Source organism: Aythya marila (genome assembly GCF_965140915.1).
Source record: "Aythya marila genome assembly, chromosome: 1".
Lineage (NCBI taxonomy): Eukaryota > Metazoa > Chordata > Aves > Anseriformes > Anatidae > Aythya > Aythya marila.
The window spans coordinates 194448852-194464477 of record NC_139042.1 but is presented as its reverse complement, the minus strand read 5'-3'; the positions used below and the strand labels follow the sequence as shown (position 1 = coordinate 194464477).

The 15626-nt window shown below is 42.8% G+C and overlaps 1 protein-coding gene across 1 annotated transcript in view; it reads left to right on the top strand.

The window, feature by feature from the left end:
* FAM185A (family with sequence similarity 185 member A) overlaps nt 1-15626 on the top strand; it is a 57942-nt gene that overhangs the window by 5238 nt on the left and 37078 nt on the right. The window contains exon 2 of the mRNA XM_082777742.1: nt 2444-2553. Coding sequence (XP_082633868.1) covers nt 2444-2553 — 110 coding nt within the window. The remainder of the gene's footprint in view (nt 1-2443; nt 2554-15626) is intronic.

The following is a 15626-nucleotide window of genomic DNA, read 5'->3' as shown; positions in this document are numbered from 1 at the left end:
CATACCACTCTGATATTTTTAGTCTGGTGAAACTACCTCGGCTTTGCCAATATAAATATTGTAATGCTGGCCCTCCAGCCTCTGTTAGTCACCAATCCCTTCTCAGCATCCTTTTGTGCTTTTACATGCCTCAGTTTAAGAATTTAAGAAATGTGCAGTCAGGTAAAGTCTTGGTCACACTATCACTTTCTTGGAGGTCCATGTATCTCCCTCTTTCTCTGTGAGGAGGCTAAGAAAACAATATCTACAAACAAAAAGACTTTGTGGGAAACTTGCTTCTCCAGCTCAGTTCTTCTGGCATCCTTTTCTTATAGAATTGGTGCCCCTCAAATACTGTTTGCATCCTTCACCAAACTTAGCCTTTAGGTGACTGCAGCAAGAAGGTAGCAGTCGTGAAGCTGTTATAAATGGCTCAGGATTCAAATTAGAATTAAATGAAAAATAGGATTTATTAAAGGATATAAAGGAATAGAGGTAAGCAAACAGCGCTGGGTGCACCAGGAGTCTCCGCTCCACCAGGATGCACACCAATTACATCAAGCAACTGATTTTTATGCTCCTAGACTAATACATATTCATTACTACTTCTAAAAAAAATAGATTATTAAAATTAGCTTCCGGGGTGCAGTCCCTCCTACTGGAGCATGCGCAGTCTCCTCTGGGGTCTCTTCTGGGGGTCTCTAGGGGTCTTCCATGCTGAAGGCTCGCAGTCTTCCTCTTCCCCTTTGTACTTACTGGGCACCATCCCAAGTTTACGGAACACCTTCTTCAAAACACCTTCTTCAAATCTTGTCTCCCAGCCGCCTTTCAGCTTCTTTCTCGGCCCCCCCCTAACCAGATACCAAAGATCCACATAGTATCCCATAACAGTCACTAGTTGTTATCAGTTGTTCTGAAACTCCCAGACACACGGGTAATTAAAACATTCTTCCCCAGCCATTCACAGACACATCTATAGCAGTGTTAGAAATAGAAGTCCAGAATAACAAAAGCAAACAGGTTCATAAATTTAAGAAGTGATAAATTGGCTAGAATGAGGAATGAGGGGGAGACTGGGACACACTGCAGCTGCGGTTCAAGCATTGAATTGCCAGTGCAGGGCCCAGAGGCAGACAGGATTCAAACATTTCAAACAGAATTGTTCTTTATGGACACGAATTGTTAAAACATTCCTCACAAAGCAAAGAAATCAAATGTTTTACCTGTCTCCTGCTGTACTGAATTTTCCTGTTTTGTCAGGTGACAAAACCTTCCTTTGCTGTAAGTTGGTGTTGTGTCTCTCTGTCTGCAAGCTGCCCTCAGTGTGGTTCCAGTGCCTGGTCTGAGCAGCAGTGTACAAGTTGATCTTCAGCCTCTGCTGTTTCATGGGTCTCACTTGGGGTTTCTTGTTGGGGCAGAGCCTGTTCTATGCACTCTGATTCTTCTCCATCTCTTAGAATGTTACTGGTCACCATAGCAGATGGTAGAAATAAAGGGAGGGATTTCGTAGTTGCTTAAATAAAGTTTTTTTTTTTTTTTTTTTTTTTTTTTAAACTAGATTCCTCCCTTCCCCCTCCCCCCTGGTCTTTAGCATGTAGTAAGCTGCCTGAATCTCCTCTAGCACTAATTTCTTGCAACATATTAAATGACACCTATTACATCCTTTTATATTCTTCCATTCCTGCATTCTTTTTCTGATTACTTTCCATAAGAAAGGACAAAACTTTTTCTTTCCTCTCCTGGTTTTACCTTTTACCAGTGCCTATGGTGGTCATTAAAATAAATGGTTATTACTGCAGTCAGAATCCCCAGATTGCACCTTCTCACACTTCTCTGTGGGCTAACTCATCCCTGAGTTTAAGTAGCAGAAAAATGTTTGTGCTGCTCCTGCATGAGCCCATAAATTACTCACTTGATCGCCACGTTATCTACAAGACCCAGTGAGTTTCTTCATGGCAGCCTGTGAACAATACTAAGGTGAGGTGATTCAGACTGCAGTTACTCAAGCTCCTTCATGCCCGGAGGGTAAGTCAGGCCTTCCAGCAGACTAGGGAAGAATGGTGCATGCAAGGTTCTGTACCTTTTTTTGTGTTATGCTGCTTGCTGGCTGAGGCAACATAGGTCTAAGCAAGGTGAGCTCTAACTTAATACAAACACATCTCCTGGAATGGAGTTCTGTTACTCCTTATGGTTTCAAGCAACTTGTCAGCTTTCCCACCCCAAAACCCATGATAGGGTAGAATTGTTAGTAGATACAGTGATTAAGGTAGTTGTGTGGTGGAGTGTAGGAATGGTTTAAAAAAAAAAAATATTCACTAAAGGACTGTACCTTGCCAGATGTAAGTAGATGATAACTAATCATACAGCATTTATCCTACCACATGTAGTTACTCTATTGTAATCAAGTACTATGTTAAACAGATCTGACCTTATTGTTCTGTTGCTAATTCTCTTTTAATTCTAGATTTGGATATCAAAACATCAGGGACTGGCTGTGTGAAGATTCAGAAAATTGAATGCAGTAACTGCAAAATAGAAACCGAGAAGGGGACTAGTGTCTTGCAGTCAATAAAGGTACAACAAACATTTCTTTATTCCATTAGTGTTTTAAAAGGGACTGTGTGATGGAATATGGTATAAAAAATAAAATACTGGGTGCCAGTTCTAGAGATTAAAAACCCTTTGGTATTTCTAAATGTTACTGTGTGTATAGCACCTTGCCTTTCTTACTGCATACAATTATAATACAAGGTCAATAGCCATAAGTAACATGAAGTAGGAAGTCCAGGCACCTTTGATAGCTGAAGAAAGCAGAAACGGTGGTGCTGCTGCATGTGTGCACACAAGAAAAATAAAGTCTGGGAATTCCTTTCTCTGAACAGCAAACTAATAGTTATGTTTGCTCGTTTGGGACTATGAAGTGCTTCACAGCATGCATTATCTCTTTCTTTAACCTGATTTTTTTTCTTAATTCTGATGTATCAGTGCTATTGACAAACTCGTTAGATTAATGTGTAACTTGAAATTGAAATGACATGTCCTAAGTACCCAACTGAAAATACTGATAAATACTGTAAATGACGGGGTCATGACCTTGTTTTTTTGATCTTAAGACTTCAGGTTTGCTGACATGTTCTTTTGTGGGCGTAATGAAAGAATAAGCACCTTAGGTGCTGTTTGGAATAAATTTCACTTAATTAAGATTGTACATGCAGCAATTAGTATAAACTCAAAAGATTTTTTTTGTTTCTTTTCTAAAGCGTTTCTGAGATATGGAAAACCTTTCAACATTTTTCATTACTGTGATGAGAGGATTATATAGTATGCACAGGGAAACTCAGCTTACTGGGACATTTAACAGAAAAAATTAACGTAGAGTCAGGTTTACTCCATGTTCAGTGACCTACAAACAATCTGTATTGTCCAGATTCTGTGTAGTTGAACATAACTTCTTGTCAGATTTTTGGTTACTTTTTAACAGTACTGTATGTTACAGATATTGTGAAACTGGTTAAAAATGAGGACTCTATATTAATAACAGCAAGTGAAAATTTGAGAAATTGCATAATATGAGAAAAAGCAATTTTAGCCAGCATTATTGACAGTAATCACAGGATGCCAGCACAACTGGCAAAATTTTTTGTGATGTCATGGAGAAAGTTGTCTTCCCTCAAAATCCTAACTAACCTGGTGGCCATCTTTTCTCAGATACTTGAAAGATAAGAGACTTTTAAGATTTAACATTTTGGCATTCAGAATATATTTTCATTTACATCTCCAAGCAATTTGGAACAGAAGAAGGCTATGAGGAGTAGTCAGCGTGGATTCACCAAGGGGAAATTGTGCTTGACAAACCTCATTGCCTTCTATGATGGCATCACCAGCTGGGTAGATGGGGAGAGGGCAGTGAATGTCATCTGCCTTGACTTTAGCAAGGCTTTCCAATACTGTCTGCCATGACAGCCTGCTAGCAAAGCCGAGAAAGTGTGGGATAGATGAGTGGACAGCAAGGTGGGTTGAGAACTGGCTGACTGGCCAAACTCAGAGGGTGGTGATTGGCAGCGCAGAGTCTGGCTGGAGACCTGGGACTAGCAGTGTTCCCCAGGGGTCAGTGCTGGGTCTGGTCTTGTTCTACATCTTCACTGATGACCTTGATGAGGGAAGAGTGTCCACCCTCAGCAAGTACACCAGTGATGCAAAGCTGGGAGGAGTGGCTGACATGTCAGAAGGCTGTGCTGCTGCTGCCATTCAGGAAGACCTGGACAGGCTGGAGGGGATGGGCAGGAAGAAACCAAATGAAGTTGAACAAGTGTAGAGTCCTGCACCTGGGAAGGAACAATTGCATGTATCAGTACAGGCTGGGGGATGACCCGCTGGAGGGGAGCTCTGCAGAGAAGGACCTGGGGGTTCTGGTGGACAGGTTGACCATGAGCCAGCAGTGTGCCCTGGGGGGCCAATGGGACCCTGGTGTGCATTAAAGGGAGTGTGGCCAGCAGGTCAAGAGAGGTGATCCTCTCCCTCTTCTCTGCTCTGATCAGGCCTCACGTGGGGTATGGCATCCAGTTCTGGGCTGCCCGGCACAAAAAAGACAGGGATCTCCTGGAAAGAGTCCAGCAGAGGGCCACAAACATGATATGGGGCCTGGAGCATCTCCCTTATGAGGAAAGGCTGAGAGACCTAGGTTTGTTCAGCCTTGAGAAGACTGAGAGGGGATCTTTGTGATGTTTACATGTATCATAAGTGTGGGAGACAGAAAGATTTGGCCAACCTCTTTTCAGTGGTTTGTGGGAACAGGACAAGGGGCAATGGCCAAAAAATGGATCACAGGAACTTCCGCACCAACATGTGAAAGAACTTCTTTACAGTGAGGGTGAAGGAGCATTGGAACAGGCTGCCCAGGGCGGTTGTGGAGTCTGTAGGACCTAAAACCCTGATGATGGCATCAGCTATGCAATCATTCATCTGATTTGTACGTTATCTCCTCCTTGGGTCCCAGTCTCCAAGTGGGAGGAGCAAGGAGAGCACTACTTGTGCTTCCCATCCTTTCAACATCTTTCCAAGGGATATAAGGTCCCTTTTTGATGTTTCATAGTTTCCTTGTTGCAACCTCACTCTTCCCTACATGAGAGAGTAGAAATGGGTGGTAGTCCTGTGGCTTAACCAAACTTGGTAGCCTCTTTGTGATGTGGATGCGAGAGAGAATGTCTGGGCGGCAGATGGGTGCTTCAGTGCCTCTCAGAGTGGAGTCTCCAATCACCAACCCTGTTTGTACTTTTTTTGTGGCACTGGTTCTTAGGTTCTTATATACATGGTTTGCTGGTCCATGTTTATACTGTTATCCTTTCCAGGGGCTTGTTTTTATTATCCTCTCCTTTTTTTTTTTTTTTTTAATCTTTTCCCCCAGAGCATTGTACCTATTGCATAGGGCTATTTCAGGGGCAAGGGGAAGATTCCTCCTCCTGCTCCAAGCAGAGATGAGGGTCCAGTTTCCCTTGTCTGTGTGGTGGTTTTACCTTGCTAGGCAGCTGAACACAACCACTCTCTCACTCCCCCTCCTCAGAAGAGGAGGGGAAGAAGTAAAGGAAAGAACAACTCAGGGTTGAGTTGAGGATAATTTTAATTAAAGGGGAAAATAATTATTATTAAGGAAAGATTATTATTAAACAATTTAACTGAAGGGAAAACAGGGAAAAGGGAGAGGGGAAAGGAAAAAAGTTGCAACCACCATTGGGAAGGACCATTGGAAAAGAGCAGTGAGGGTCTCTCCCTGCGCCAATTGCCATGCCACGCCCTGACCGCCCCTCCTGGCTGCTGAGTTCCCTAGGGGCTGCCTTTGTATGGCTGGGGAGGGGGCACTGCTGGCTCTGCCCATACCCCCTCGGCTGCCTCGAGTGGCCTCAATTCTGGAAAAAAGAAGCCCTGCCTGCCTCGATCCCCCTCTCTGCCGCAGAAGGTGTCAGCCCCAGAGCCAATTGCCTCAACGAGTGGCTGCAAAATGGCGGCGACGCCTGAGGTAAATGGCCCGCCGCTGCTGGCTCTGCCTCATCAGCCTCCCTCACGAGAGATGCCAGGCTCCGGCAGCTCCCTCAGCTGCCTTGAGGCCAGGAGAAAAAAAAAAAAAGCCCTGCTTGCCTCAATCCCCTGCTCCCGTGCAGAAGGTGTCTGCCCCTGAGTTGATCACCTCAGATTCTTGATGATTTTAATGGCCTTGATTTTGGAAGCAGCACAAGGTACTGTGCTTTTCGGTTGGTGCAATGCTTCCTTCATCTGTGCCCTTTGAAAGGGCTGGTCCAGATAGCCTTTTTCACACGTTTTCACAAACACAGTTTATTTGCATCTGAGAAACCGGTGACAGAAAATACATGTGTTTAGAGACCAAAAAGAAGGAAAGAAGAGACTGCCTTCAAAAGAGAAGGAAAAGCAGAAGTGTTTATCAAGTTTTACTTTCAGTTGTGTTTGTCACATCATAGAAATACTTTTTGAATGACAGGTTGTACGTAATACAACTTTATGTGCTCTTGATGGCAAAGCTCCATCTTTCCACCATTTTCACAGGTGCCAACTACATTTTTAATTGCAACTACACCGTGAAAATAGAAATTTAGACAGTATGGTGGACTAGTGTCTAATTTTAAAAAATTCTAATTTGCACTGGAAGATGCCTCTAACTAAAAGCCAGCACAACTTTTACCCTGTTAGAAATGATGTTGACTTGTACCTTTACATAGAATATATAGTGTCCTGTGCAACAGTTGATACCATGATGTACTAGCACCGCATATAAGGCATAGAGGAGTGGTTCTCCAGTTGATTGAGACATGCAGGCTTGAAGGTCCAAATACTCAGGATATTTAACCTCCTGAAAAATGCATTTAATTGCCCAGGCTCAGAGTTTATTGGGGTCTTTGAATTAACCTAATACGTGAATTCTAATACAAGAATTAAACTGCAGAAACAGAACCTCAACACCATGCTCATGATTTGTGGGTCTGTTCCTCTGGGCTGTAAATCGAGCCTTTGTCATCCAGAATTTTGTCTTTACAAGGCAAGCATTTGCGTGTGTTTTCAGACAACTATTAAATTGTCCAATTCTTTCTATCAGCTCAGCATGTATTTGAAGTTATCACCTTATGCCAAACTCTTCTCTGTGTACCAACATCTAAACCTGTTCCTGAAGTCCCACTGACGTCAATGAATGTGCTTAGCTGAGGAAGGAGGCACTGAACAACTTGGGGCAATGTCCCAAGCCCTGTTTGTATCCAGAGTAACTTGTTCTCTGTGAGAAACCTGTGCACAAAATCTTCACTTTACAGCGGGATTTAGTGCAACATGTAAGAGTTTTCCATATTTCTGCCACTGTCTTTGAGACATCACAGAAGTATGAACGTGAAACCCCATTAATTACCACATTCAAAAAACACTGTATAGGATGTAATTCTAAAACTATTGTTATGCACTGCCAAATGAGAGCGGCTATCAGGATCTTGCGGAACAGCAGGAGCATCAGCAGAACATCAGGATCTTGCTGTACCAAGTAGTACTGGAGTAAGAGCCAAAGCAGATAAGGATCTGCATCTCGGTATACCTGCCGAATGATATAATTATTACTTGATAAAGTGACCTCTTATGTTTGAAAGGCTTCCACTGGGTTTTCTTTGTAGGTCGTTCCACTGCACTCAGCTTCTCTGGTGCTGTTTGGTACTGGGGGCTGAGTAGTACTTGAGGTCTCCTAAAGACAAACACAAAGAATTGACTAATTAACAGTAATCTGGATTTTTGTTTCTGCCTGTGAAGGGCTTTCACAAATCAAATCTACTTTAAGTGGTGTAACCCCAAAAGGTTCCTTTATGGCAGTGTACCGTGATGATTTAGCAGGTTACAAGCACCACAAGGAACCCGATGTTCCAAGAACTCTGAATGGTCAAAGTTAGGTGAGGCTCCGGAAGGACGAATCGGAGTATGATGTACGCACACAAGCTGTGTCTGCATAACAGCTGAGAAAGCCACATGGCATGAGGAGGTGTAGAGTTAACACCCTAGCAAGTTGAAAACGGGGTGCAAAATTTTTGGAAGAATTTTTAAAGAATTAAGAAGATATCAAGACATTGGTATCTTACATTAGCAAAGCAGTTGCTGCTGCCTGCCTAGTATACAGCAGCCTGATAAAGCGCCATTTTTTTCCTTCAAGGAGATATTCTCCTGGAAGTCCAGCAGTGTGTTGCCTGTCATAGGGGAGTTCTCTTCTGGTAGTCCTCTGACACGTTTGTGACCACCTACTGCAACTACAAACATCATAGTTGGGGAGAGGGAGATGGGTGCATGCGTTTCAAATCTTGAAAGAAAAGCAGTAGGTGAAATGAACAGTATTGCCAACTTTTTAGCAACTACGTCATATTTTTACTTTAGAACGCATAAAGTACAGAGTGTTTGATTTGTGGAAACGAGAAAGCCACAATTAAATTTAATGCATCATTAACAAAGCAACATGTCACCAATCCCAAGCTATTTTAACCAAACTAGAAATTGAAGTTACTGCTTTGTCATAATTGATAAATGCTACCCATATTTTTGATATCATATTTGTAGATTTGGGTTGTCTTCATCAAAAGGTATCTTCTCAATACCCAGGACACCATTCTGTTGTATTTTGTTTAAAAAGTATTTAACGGGCTTTGGTCACTCCTCCATAATACAAAAGACAAAATGGAGAAAGCTGGAAAGCTTGTTTTGCATTTATAAGGACACCACATTCTCTTCCAGGGGGGCATGGGGGTTGCCCTGATTATATGAGTGTGGTTGGCTTTTGTCATATCAGAGATGGAGTGCATTGAACTCAAGAAAGCGAGAAATGAGATCAAAATAGTACGGCTAACCTTCAGCATTGCTGTTTTGTCTGTTTTCTGTTAACGTTTTCTCAAAGATTGCTCTTCCCCTTTTCATGCTGGACTCCACCATAGAAATGTGTGAATGGCTCCCAGGCTGACTTGTCAATGTCAGTGGCAGTGAGCTTCTCCCACTTCCCTGTTGGAAGATATCGAGGGGATGCGAGTTAGAAGCTACTGGTGGGAGACAGATAAGGTTTTAAGGGGGCAGAAAGGATATGAAGAAGCAGCACATTGGAAGGGGTGCTGTTCTGGCAGTAGTGTTCTCCAGAATGCTCTAAGGTAAATTTCTGTGGCACTGCAGGTTGCAAATTGTGAATTTGTGTGCTACTTAGCTGATAGTTTAGCATACCAACATGTTTGGCAGTATCTTGCACTTTCCATGTGCTATGGTCTCCTTGTAAAACAAGGTTATTTGGCATAGTTGCACATGCTTTCCTCATGTTTCTAACATCACTAGAAGCACAAATGGGATATTGTGGGAATCATTCTCAACTGCAGAACCTTCCTGCACTCACCTTCCTGCCACCTAGGGTATCAAAGTGTCTCTTCAGCTCCTTCACGGTGATGGAGAAGGGCTCAATCTGGCAAGCACCACCCAGGAGCTCCTCCTTAACCATATCTGCCCTCCTGCTGTCTGCTGGGTCTTTCTCCACAGTGCTGCCATGGCTGCTTTCCACGGGTGCCAGGGGCCATGGGGCTGGTGGGAGTTGGAGCACTAGGCTGGGTCTTGGAGCACTTGCAGACTCCCACCTCTCCTTGAGGAGTTTCACAGAGCCCTTTTGCGGGGTTGAGTCTGACAACTCCATCATGCCCTGCCAATGCAGTAGGTATGTGATGACATAGCTTGTACTTCAGACTGAGCTTCTGTCTGCAGTGTTGGGTTGTCGGACTTGTTTGCTTGCTTTTTTTTGAGACAAATATTTAACCAGGATCTGAGTTGTCTGCAGTATTTTACCGGGGAGGGAGAAGCACAGGAGAAGAATTAGGTTTCTGCAATCCAAGGTATTTGTGAAGGAAATTCTGTTGTGACGTCTACACTTGTCAGCAGTGAATTTGAATTTAGGCCTAAAGCTGACTTTAAGCCACGTCCCTACCTGCTCATGGTCACTTACATCACTACAGCTTGCTTATAGCAATTCATTCTTAAATAAAATACTTGATGAAGACTGCATGTGTGAAACTGTCAGTAACTTGAATTGTTTCCTGGGCTTTACAAAAAAAAAAAAAAAAAAAAAAAAAGGAAGAAAAATGGGGGAATAAGAAAAAATAGAGATTTGGAGTTGGGCTTCAATGGCCTTTCACTTCACACTGCCTTTGCTGACTGTACTTTTTAACTTTTGGTGGCCACTTGTAAAGTTGTCTCATTTCAATGAAGGGGAGAGCAAAGTATGTACATTATGAAAGAAGGACCAACATGTTGCCCACGAGGGCTGTAACTCATTCAAGTCAGTGTGTTTTCCAAACCACTGCAGCCCAGACCCCAGGACCCAGAGGAAGGGACAGCACAAAAAGCATCTGAGTCCTTAGTTTATGGCTGTGCTGGGAAGGGAGGCAGGGGCATACAAGAGAGAGGACTGGAAGTCACTTCAGTTCTTCCATCAATCTGGTGACTAATATTAACTGGCCATGTTACTGGAGGAGCTTTTCTCTGCTAAAGGCTCCCCGAATGTGCACATGAGAGCTAACTGCATGCTTCTGACACTGTCACTTGAAGAGGTTACAGTTTCTTCTGCAGGTAAGCAGAGCTTCAAGTATATGCAGCATTTCTTTTTTTTTTTTTTTTTTCTTTTGCCCCCTTCATTCCTATATACCACATGAACAGTATCAAGCTTCATGCTAGACAACCTATGTCCAAAAAAATGCATGAACTTTTCTATTTGTAAGGAGCTAATATTACTGTTGGGCTCTTCTCAGTTGAGTTTTCCTCTTGTGACATTGCTGTACTCTTTATGTGCCTGTTTAAAGGAAGGCAAAGTTAAACATTCTCAAATTCACTGGTCTTATTTGACTAACACACGTGAAGCTTGATCGACAGTTCACAGTATACAGCTGAGAAAATCCTCATCCTACCTCGTCTGTCACAGTCGCACTTCCAAGAAGTGAAGACCGCAGGAAGAGGCACCGCCACCTTTTAACCTGCCTGTCTGCATTATGGGCACACAGTCAGTCTGCATTTCCCGGTTACCATCCCCATCTGTGGGCATACGGAAACCAAGACAACCAAGTCAGCATGCTGGCTTTTCTTACCCAAAAAGATTGGCCAGAGGCACCCCAGGGCAGAATCTGTTGTTGATGCATAACCTCTCCCAGAAAAAACTTGCTGTCCTTAGGGACAAGTTCTTGGGCAGACCATTGCGGTAGATAATAAAAGCCCCCAAATAGAGAGAGCATTAGTTTTTCATTTTCATTCTCCACTACTTCAATAACTTCAAATTCTCTCTTAGAGCTAAATAGTAAAGTGTTGGAACAGCTCTGACATGCCATGCTTGGTTTTCTTTCATTTCTGAATGTTGATGGTTTTGTGTGTTTGGTTTTGGTACTTAAGGGAATCATCAAAATGTTGGGTAATTTACCCTTGGGGGCATTCTCTCTTCCTGTAGTATGATGGAGACTTCTGACTTTCAGGCAACAGCTCTTTGGCCAACAAAACTTTTGAAGGACTCTCTAATAGGCCAACCCATTCTTTCTGAATGGGAAATTAAAGGAGAAATTCAAGCATATCCCCTATGAGTAATGGCTGAGAGACCTGGGTCTGTTCAGCCTTGAGAAAAGACAGAGAGGGGATCTTACCAATGTTTACAAGTATCTTAAGTGTGGAAGACAGAGGGATTTGGCCTACCTCTTTTCAGTGGTTTGTGGGGACAGGACAAGGGGCAATGGCCACAAAATGGATGACAGGAAGTTCCGCACAGACATGCAAAAGAACTTCTTCATGGTGAGGGCAATGGAGCACAGGAACAGGCTGCCCAGGGAGGTTGTGGAGTCTCCTTCTCTGGAGATATTCAAGGCCTATCTGGACGCCTACCTGGACAGCCTGCTCTAAGGAACCTGCTTTGGCAGGGGGGTTGGACCTGATGATTTATTGAGGTCCCTTCCAACCCCTACAATTCTGTGATTCTGTGATACTTCTATTATCCATGAGACTTCAAGCAGCAATGAAGTGGTGCTCACTAATGAACTGAAAAGAAGGCTGCAGAGTAGCCAGGATAAGGCTTCTGAGACCAGCTCCCCTGTGATTTCAGTATAGTTTAGAAGACCTTAATGTTGCTTCTTTCTTTTCTGTCAACTCATGGAGCCTTGTTTGATTCAGAAAATAAGGAAAATGTCAGGAAAATTACAAGTATAAATGATGATCCATCCTTGTGGTGGTTTTACTCAGGTGGGCAGCTAAGCTCAACCACAGCCACTCTTTCACTCCCCCTCTTCAAAGGGAAAGGGGGGAGAAAATACAATGCAAAGGGCTCATGGGTTGAGATAAGGACAGGGAGATCACTCAACAATTATTGTGACGGGCAAAACAGACTCAGAGTAAGGAGATAGTAATAGGCCATAAATCGTACTAACAAGCTAGAGAAGTGAGAAACAAAGGAAAGAAACCAAAAACACCTTACCCCAATCCGCACTCTTCCACCTCCTCCCCCCGAGCGGCACAGGGGAATGAGGGTTGCGGTCAGTCTGTAGTACTTCGTCTCCGCTGTTCCTTCTGAGTCACTCTCGTCCCCTGCTCCAACATGGAGTCCCTCCCACAGGATGCTGTCCTTTCCAGACTGACCCCGTGTGGGCTGCCCACGGGCAGCAGCTCTTCAAGAACTGCTCCCACACGGCTCCATACCACAGGGTTCATGCCTCAGGAGCAAACTGCTCCAGCACGGGCGGCAGCTCCCCCTAGAGCCCTGCTCCTGCGTGGGCTCCTCTCCACGGGCTGCAGCTCCGGCCCGGGGCCTGCTCCTGCGGGGGCTCTCCATGGGCCGCAGCCTCCTCCAGGCCACATCCACCTGCTCCACCGGGGGCTCCTCCACCCCTGGGGGGGCTGCAGCGTGGAGATCTGCTCCATGTGGGACCCATGGGCTGCAGGGGGACAGCCTGCTCCACCAGGGGCCTCTGCACAGACCACAGGGGACTTCTGCTCTGGCACCTGAAGCACCTCCCCCCCTCCTTCTTCACTGACCTTGCCTGCAAGGCTGTTTCTTACTCCTCTCACTCTCCCAGCTGCTGTGTAGTGGCATTTTTTTTTCCCCTTTCTTAAATCTGCTCGCCCAGAGGCGCAAACAACATCACTTATTTGCTTGACTCTGGCCAGCATCAGGGCCCTTACCTAATATGGGGCAGCTTCTAGATCCTTCTCATGGAATCCACCCCTATGGCTGCCTGCTACCAAAACATAAACCCATAAACCCACTACAATCCTTTATGTGTCTGCTATGCTGGTGGAAGCTTCTTTGCTCCCTTAAGCCCCAGATGAAGCCCCAGGTTCCCTTGTCCCAGAAGGTAGAAAGCATTTAAAATGTAAAGAATCAAGAAAGAACTGCAGATTTCAGTTAAAATACTTATTAAATAAACCTTCAGTAGATTATAAGGTTCTGTCTGCTCTTTAATACACTGAAAGCATTACCTAAAGTATTCTTTGAATTGTGGGTGGTTATTGATCATCTCTGTGCTTGTGACTGTAAATGTTTCAACGTATGGAATCATACAATCAGTCAGGTTGGAAAACACCTGTAAGATCATCTAGCGCAACCTTTGACCTAGTACTAAAGTCCACCACTAACTACAGAAGACATTTTACCACTCTTCTTGGTTTCATTGGCCATCAAAAAAATATTTTTATTTAATAATTACATTATTTCTTTTAGCTGTACAATCAGATTTTAGACCAACCTAGTCATGAATAAGCATTGTAGTTCTAATAAGGTAGCTGTAGCCCAATTTTCTAGTATGGTTTTAGGAGTTATGTTCTGTAGTGAGAAACAGAATTACTAATTTCTTGTGTTTTCTTCCCAAGCTTCTGAAAATGTTTCAGACTAGGTTCTTTTAGTACAGCACGAGAGTTGGCTGTCCTATACAAATAGCATTATGAAACGATGTCACCCCCCCTTGGATGGATTGAGGACATGTTTATTGCTTGACTGTCATGCTGTTGACAGCAAAGCAGGAGACCTTTTCTTTAGAGAAGAGAGCAAAAGATCAATGATCAATGACTTTAATTTTAAATAAAACAAAATCTGGTTGTGGGAGTTTGAAAGGTCTTGATGTTTTTGGTGAACTGTGTGGTGTCTTTATAGAAAATCTAGAAGTTTGCCATCTCCTTTTCTTAAGCATGCGTGTAATTGGCCAGAAAAGATGAGTATTCTGGTTTTTTGTTTGTTTGCTTTGTAAATGGATATTTCACTACTTTTGGTGTGTTTTTCAGCCAGTGTGAGAATTGCAAGGAGTTGTTAATTTTTGTATTTTCCAAAATACAGTTATGACTTCTAAGTAATCTTTGGAATAGAAATTATTTCCAAATTCTTTGTTGAGAAAGTAGTGCTTCCTATTCTTAATCTCTTTACTGCTGTTTATTACAACTCATCAGCTTAGTGGTGAGAATAAAACCAGGGAGACTCTTTAGTTTTGTTTCTATGTTGAGCGATTACTTCTCATTCCTTGACTATGCCAGTAGTAATAAGAATTTCCAGGTGTCTTGCATGCAGTCACTGGAAGATCTGCCAGGCATCCTTGCCACAGACCATGTCTGAGCCTGATTTGTCAAAGTTCTGCACCGTTGTCCTTTCTTTTTTGAAATGAACATTTTTTTTTCATCTCTCCTTTAATAGCCATCATAACCTTGGCAGCCTTTTACCTCTTCCTTGTTCAGACCTCTCTCCCTTGCTAGCAGAAGCCCTGTGACAAATTACTGTTTTTTTTTCCCTTTCACCTAGGGAAAACACCTTCTTAATGAAAAAGCCATTTGATCATTCTAGCTTGTTTTCTGCCCCAGCAAATCCTGCTGTTGGATGTCTCCATTGATAACTACCCATAAAAGCCTGATTTTAAGAGGATGGGGAGATTCTAGTAATTTGGGTGACAGGGACCTGTATGTTCCCAAAGCTTTATCTATCCCCAAAATGATAGAAATGATAGGGGACATGGAAGAGATGAGGAAATAAGTGATACAGTTAGTGGTTTTATTTTTAATTAATTATCTGGCCAACCTGGTAAGTAATTGCTATACTAATTCTTCTGAAGTTGCATGTTCCTGTATCTTTCTTACAATGATACCTACATGAAACATCTAATTTAACTTCACTATCAGAAGGATTTTTGTATTGCCATGTTTACTGTATATGGAGAGGATCATCTGTTATATACAAATCTAACAGAACAACTGGGTGGCTTACAGCCTTTGAAAGCTCTGAAATATTACTGTAGTGCCAAGTAAGGGCTGTGCCATTTTATTCTGTAGAATCCCCTCAAGTGAAGAGGCAAAAGCAAGATTTGGGTTCACAATGATTAAGAAACACTGGTCTGGAGATTTTCCCGTCTTATGAAACCCTACAAAACTTCTGATTCTTTGTATTTCATCAAAAAATGCATAGGAACAGTAAGAATCCATGTTTTCCGTATTGGAAAAATTGGATTTTATTTTATTTTATTTTATTTTATTTTATTTTATTTTATTTTATTTTATTTTATTTTATTTTATTTTATTTTATTTCACTTTATTTTATTTTATTTTACTTTATTTTACTTTATTTTATTTTATTTTTGCCATTTGATAAGGGC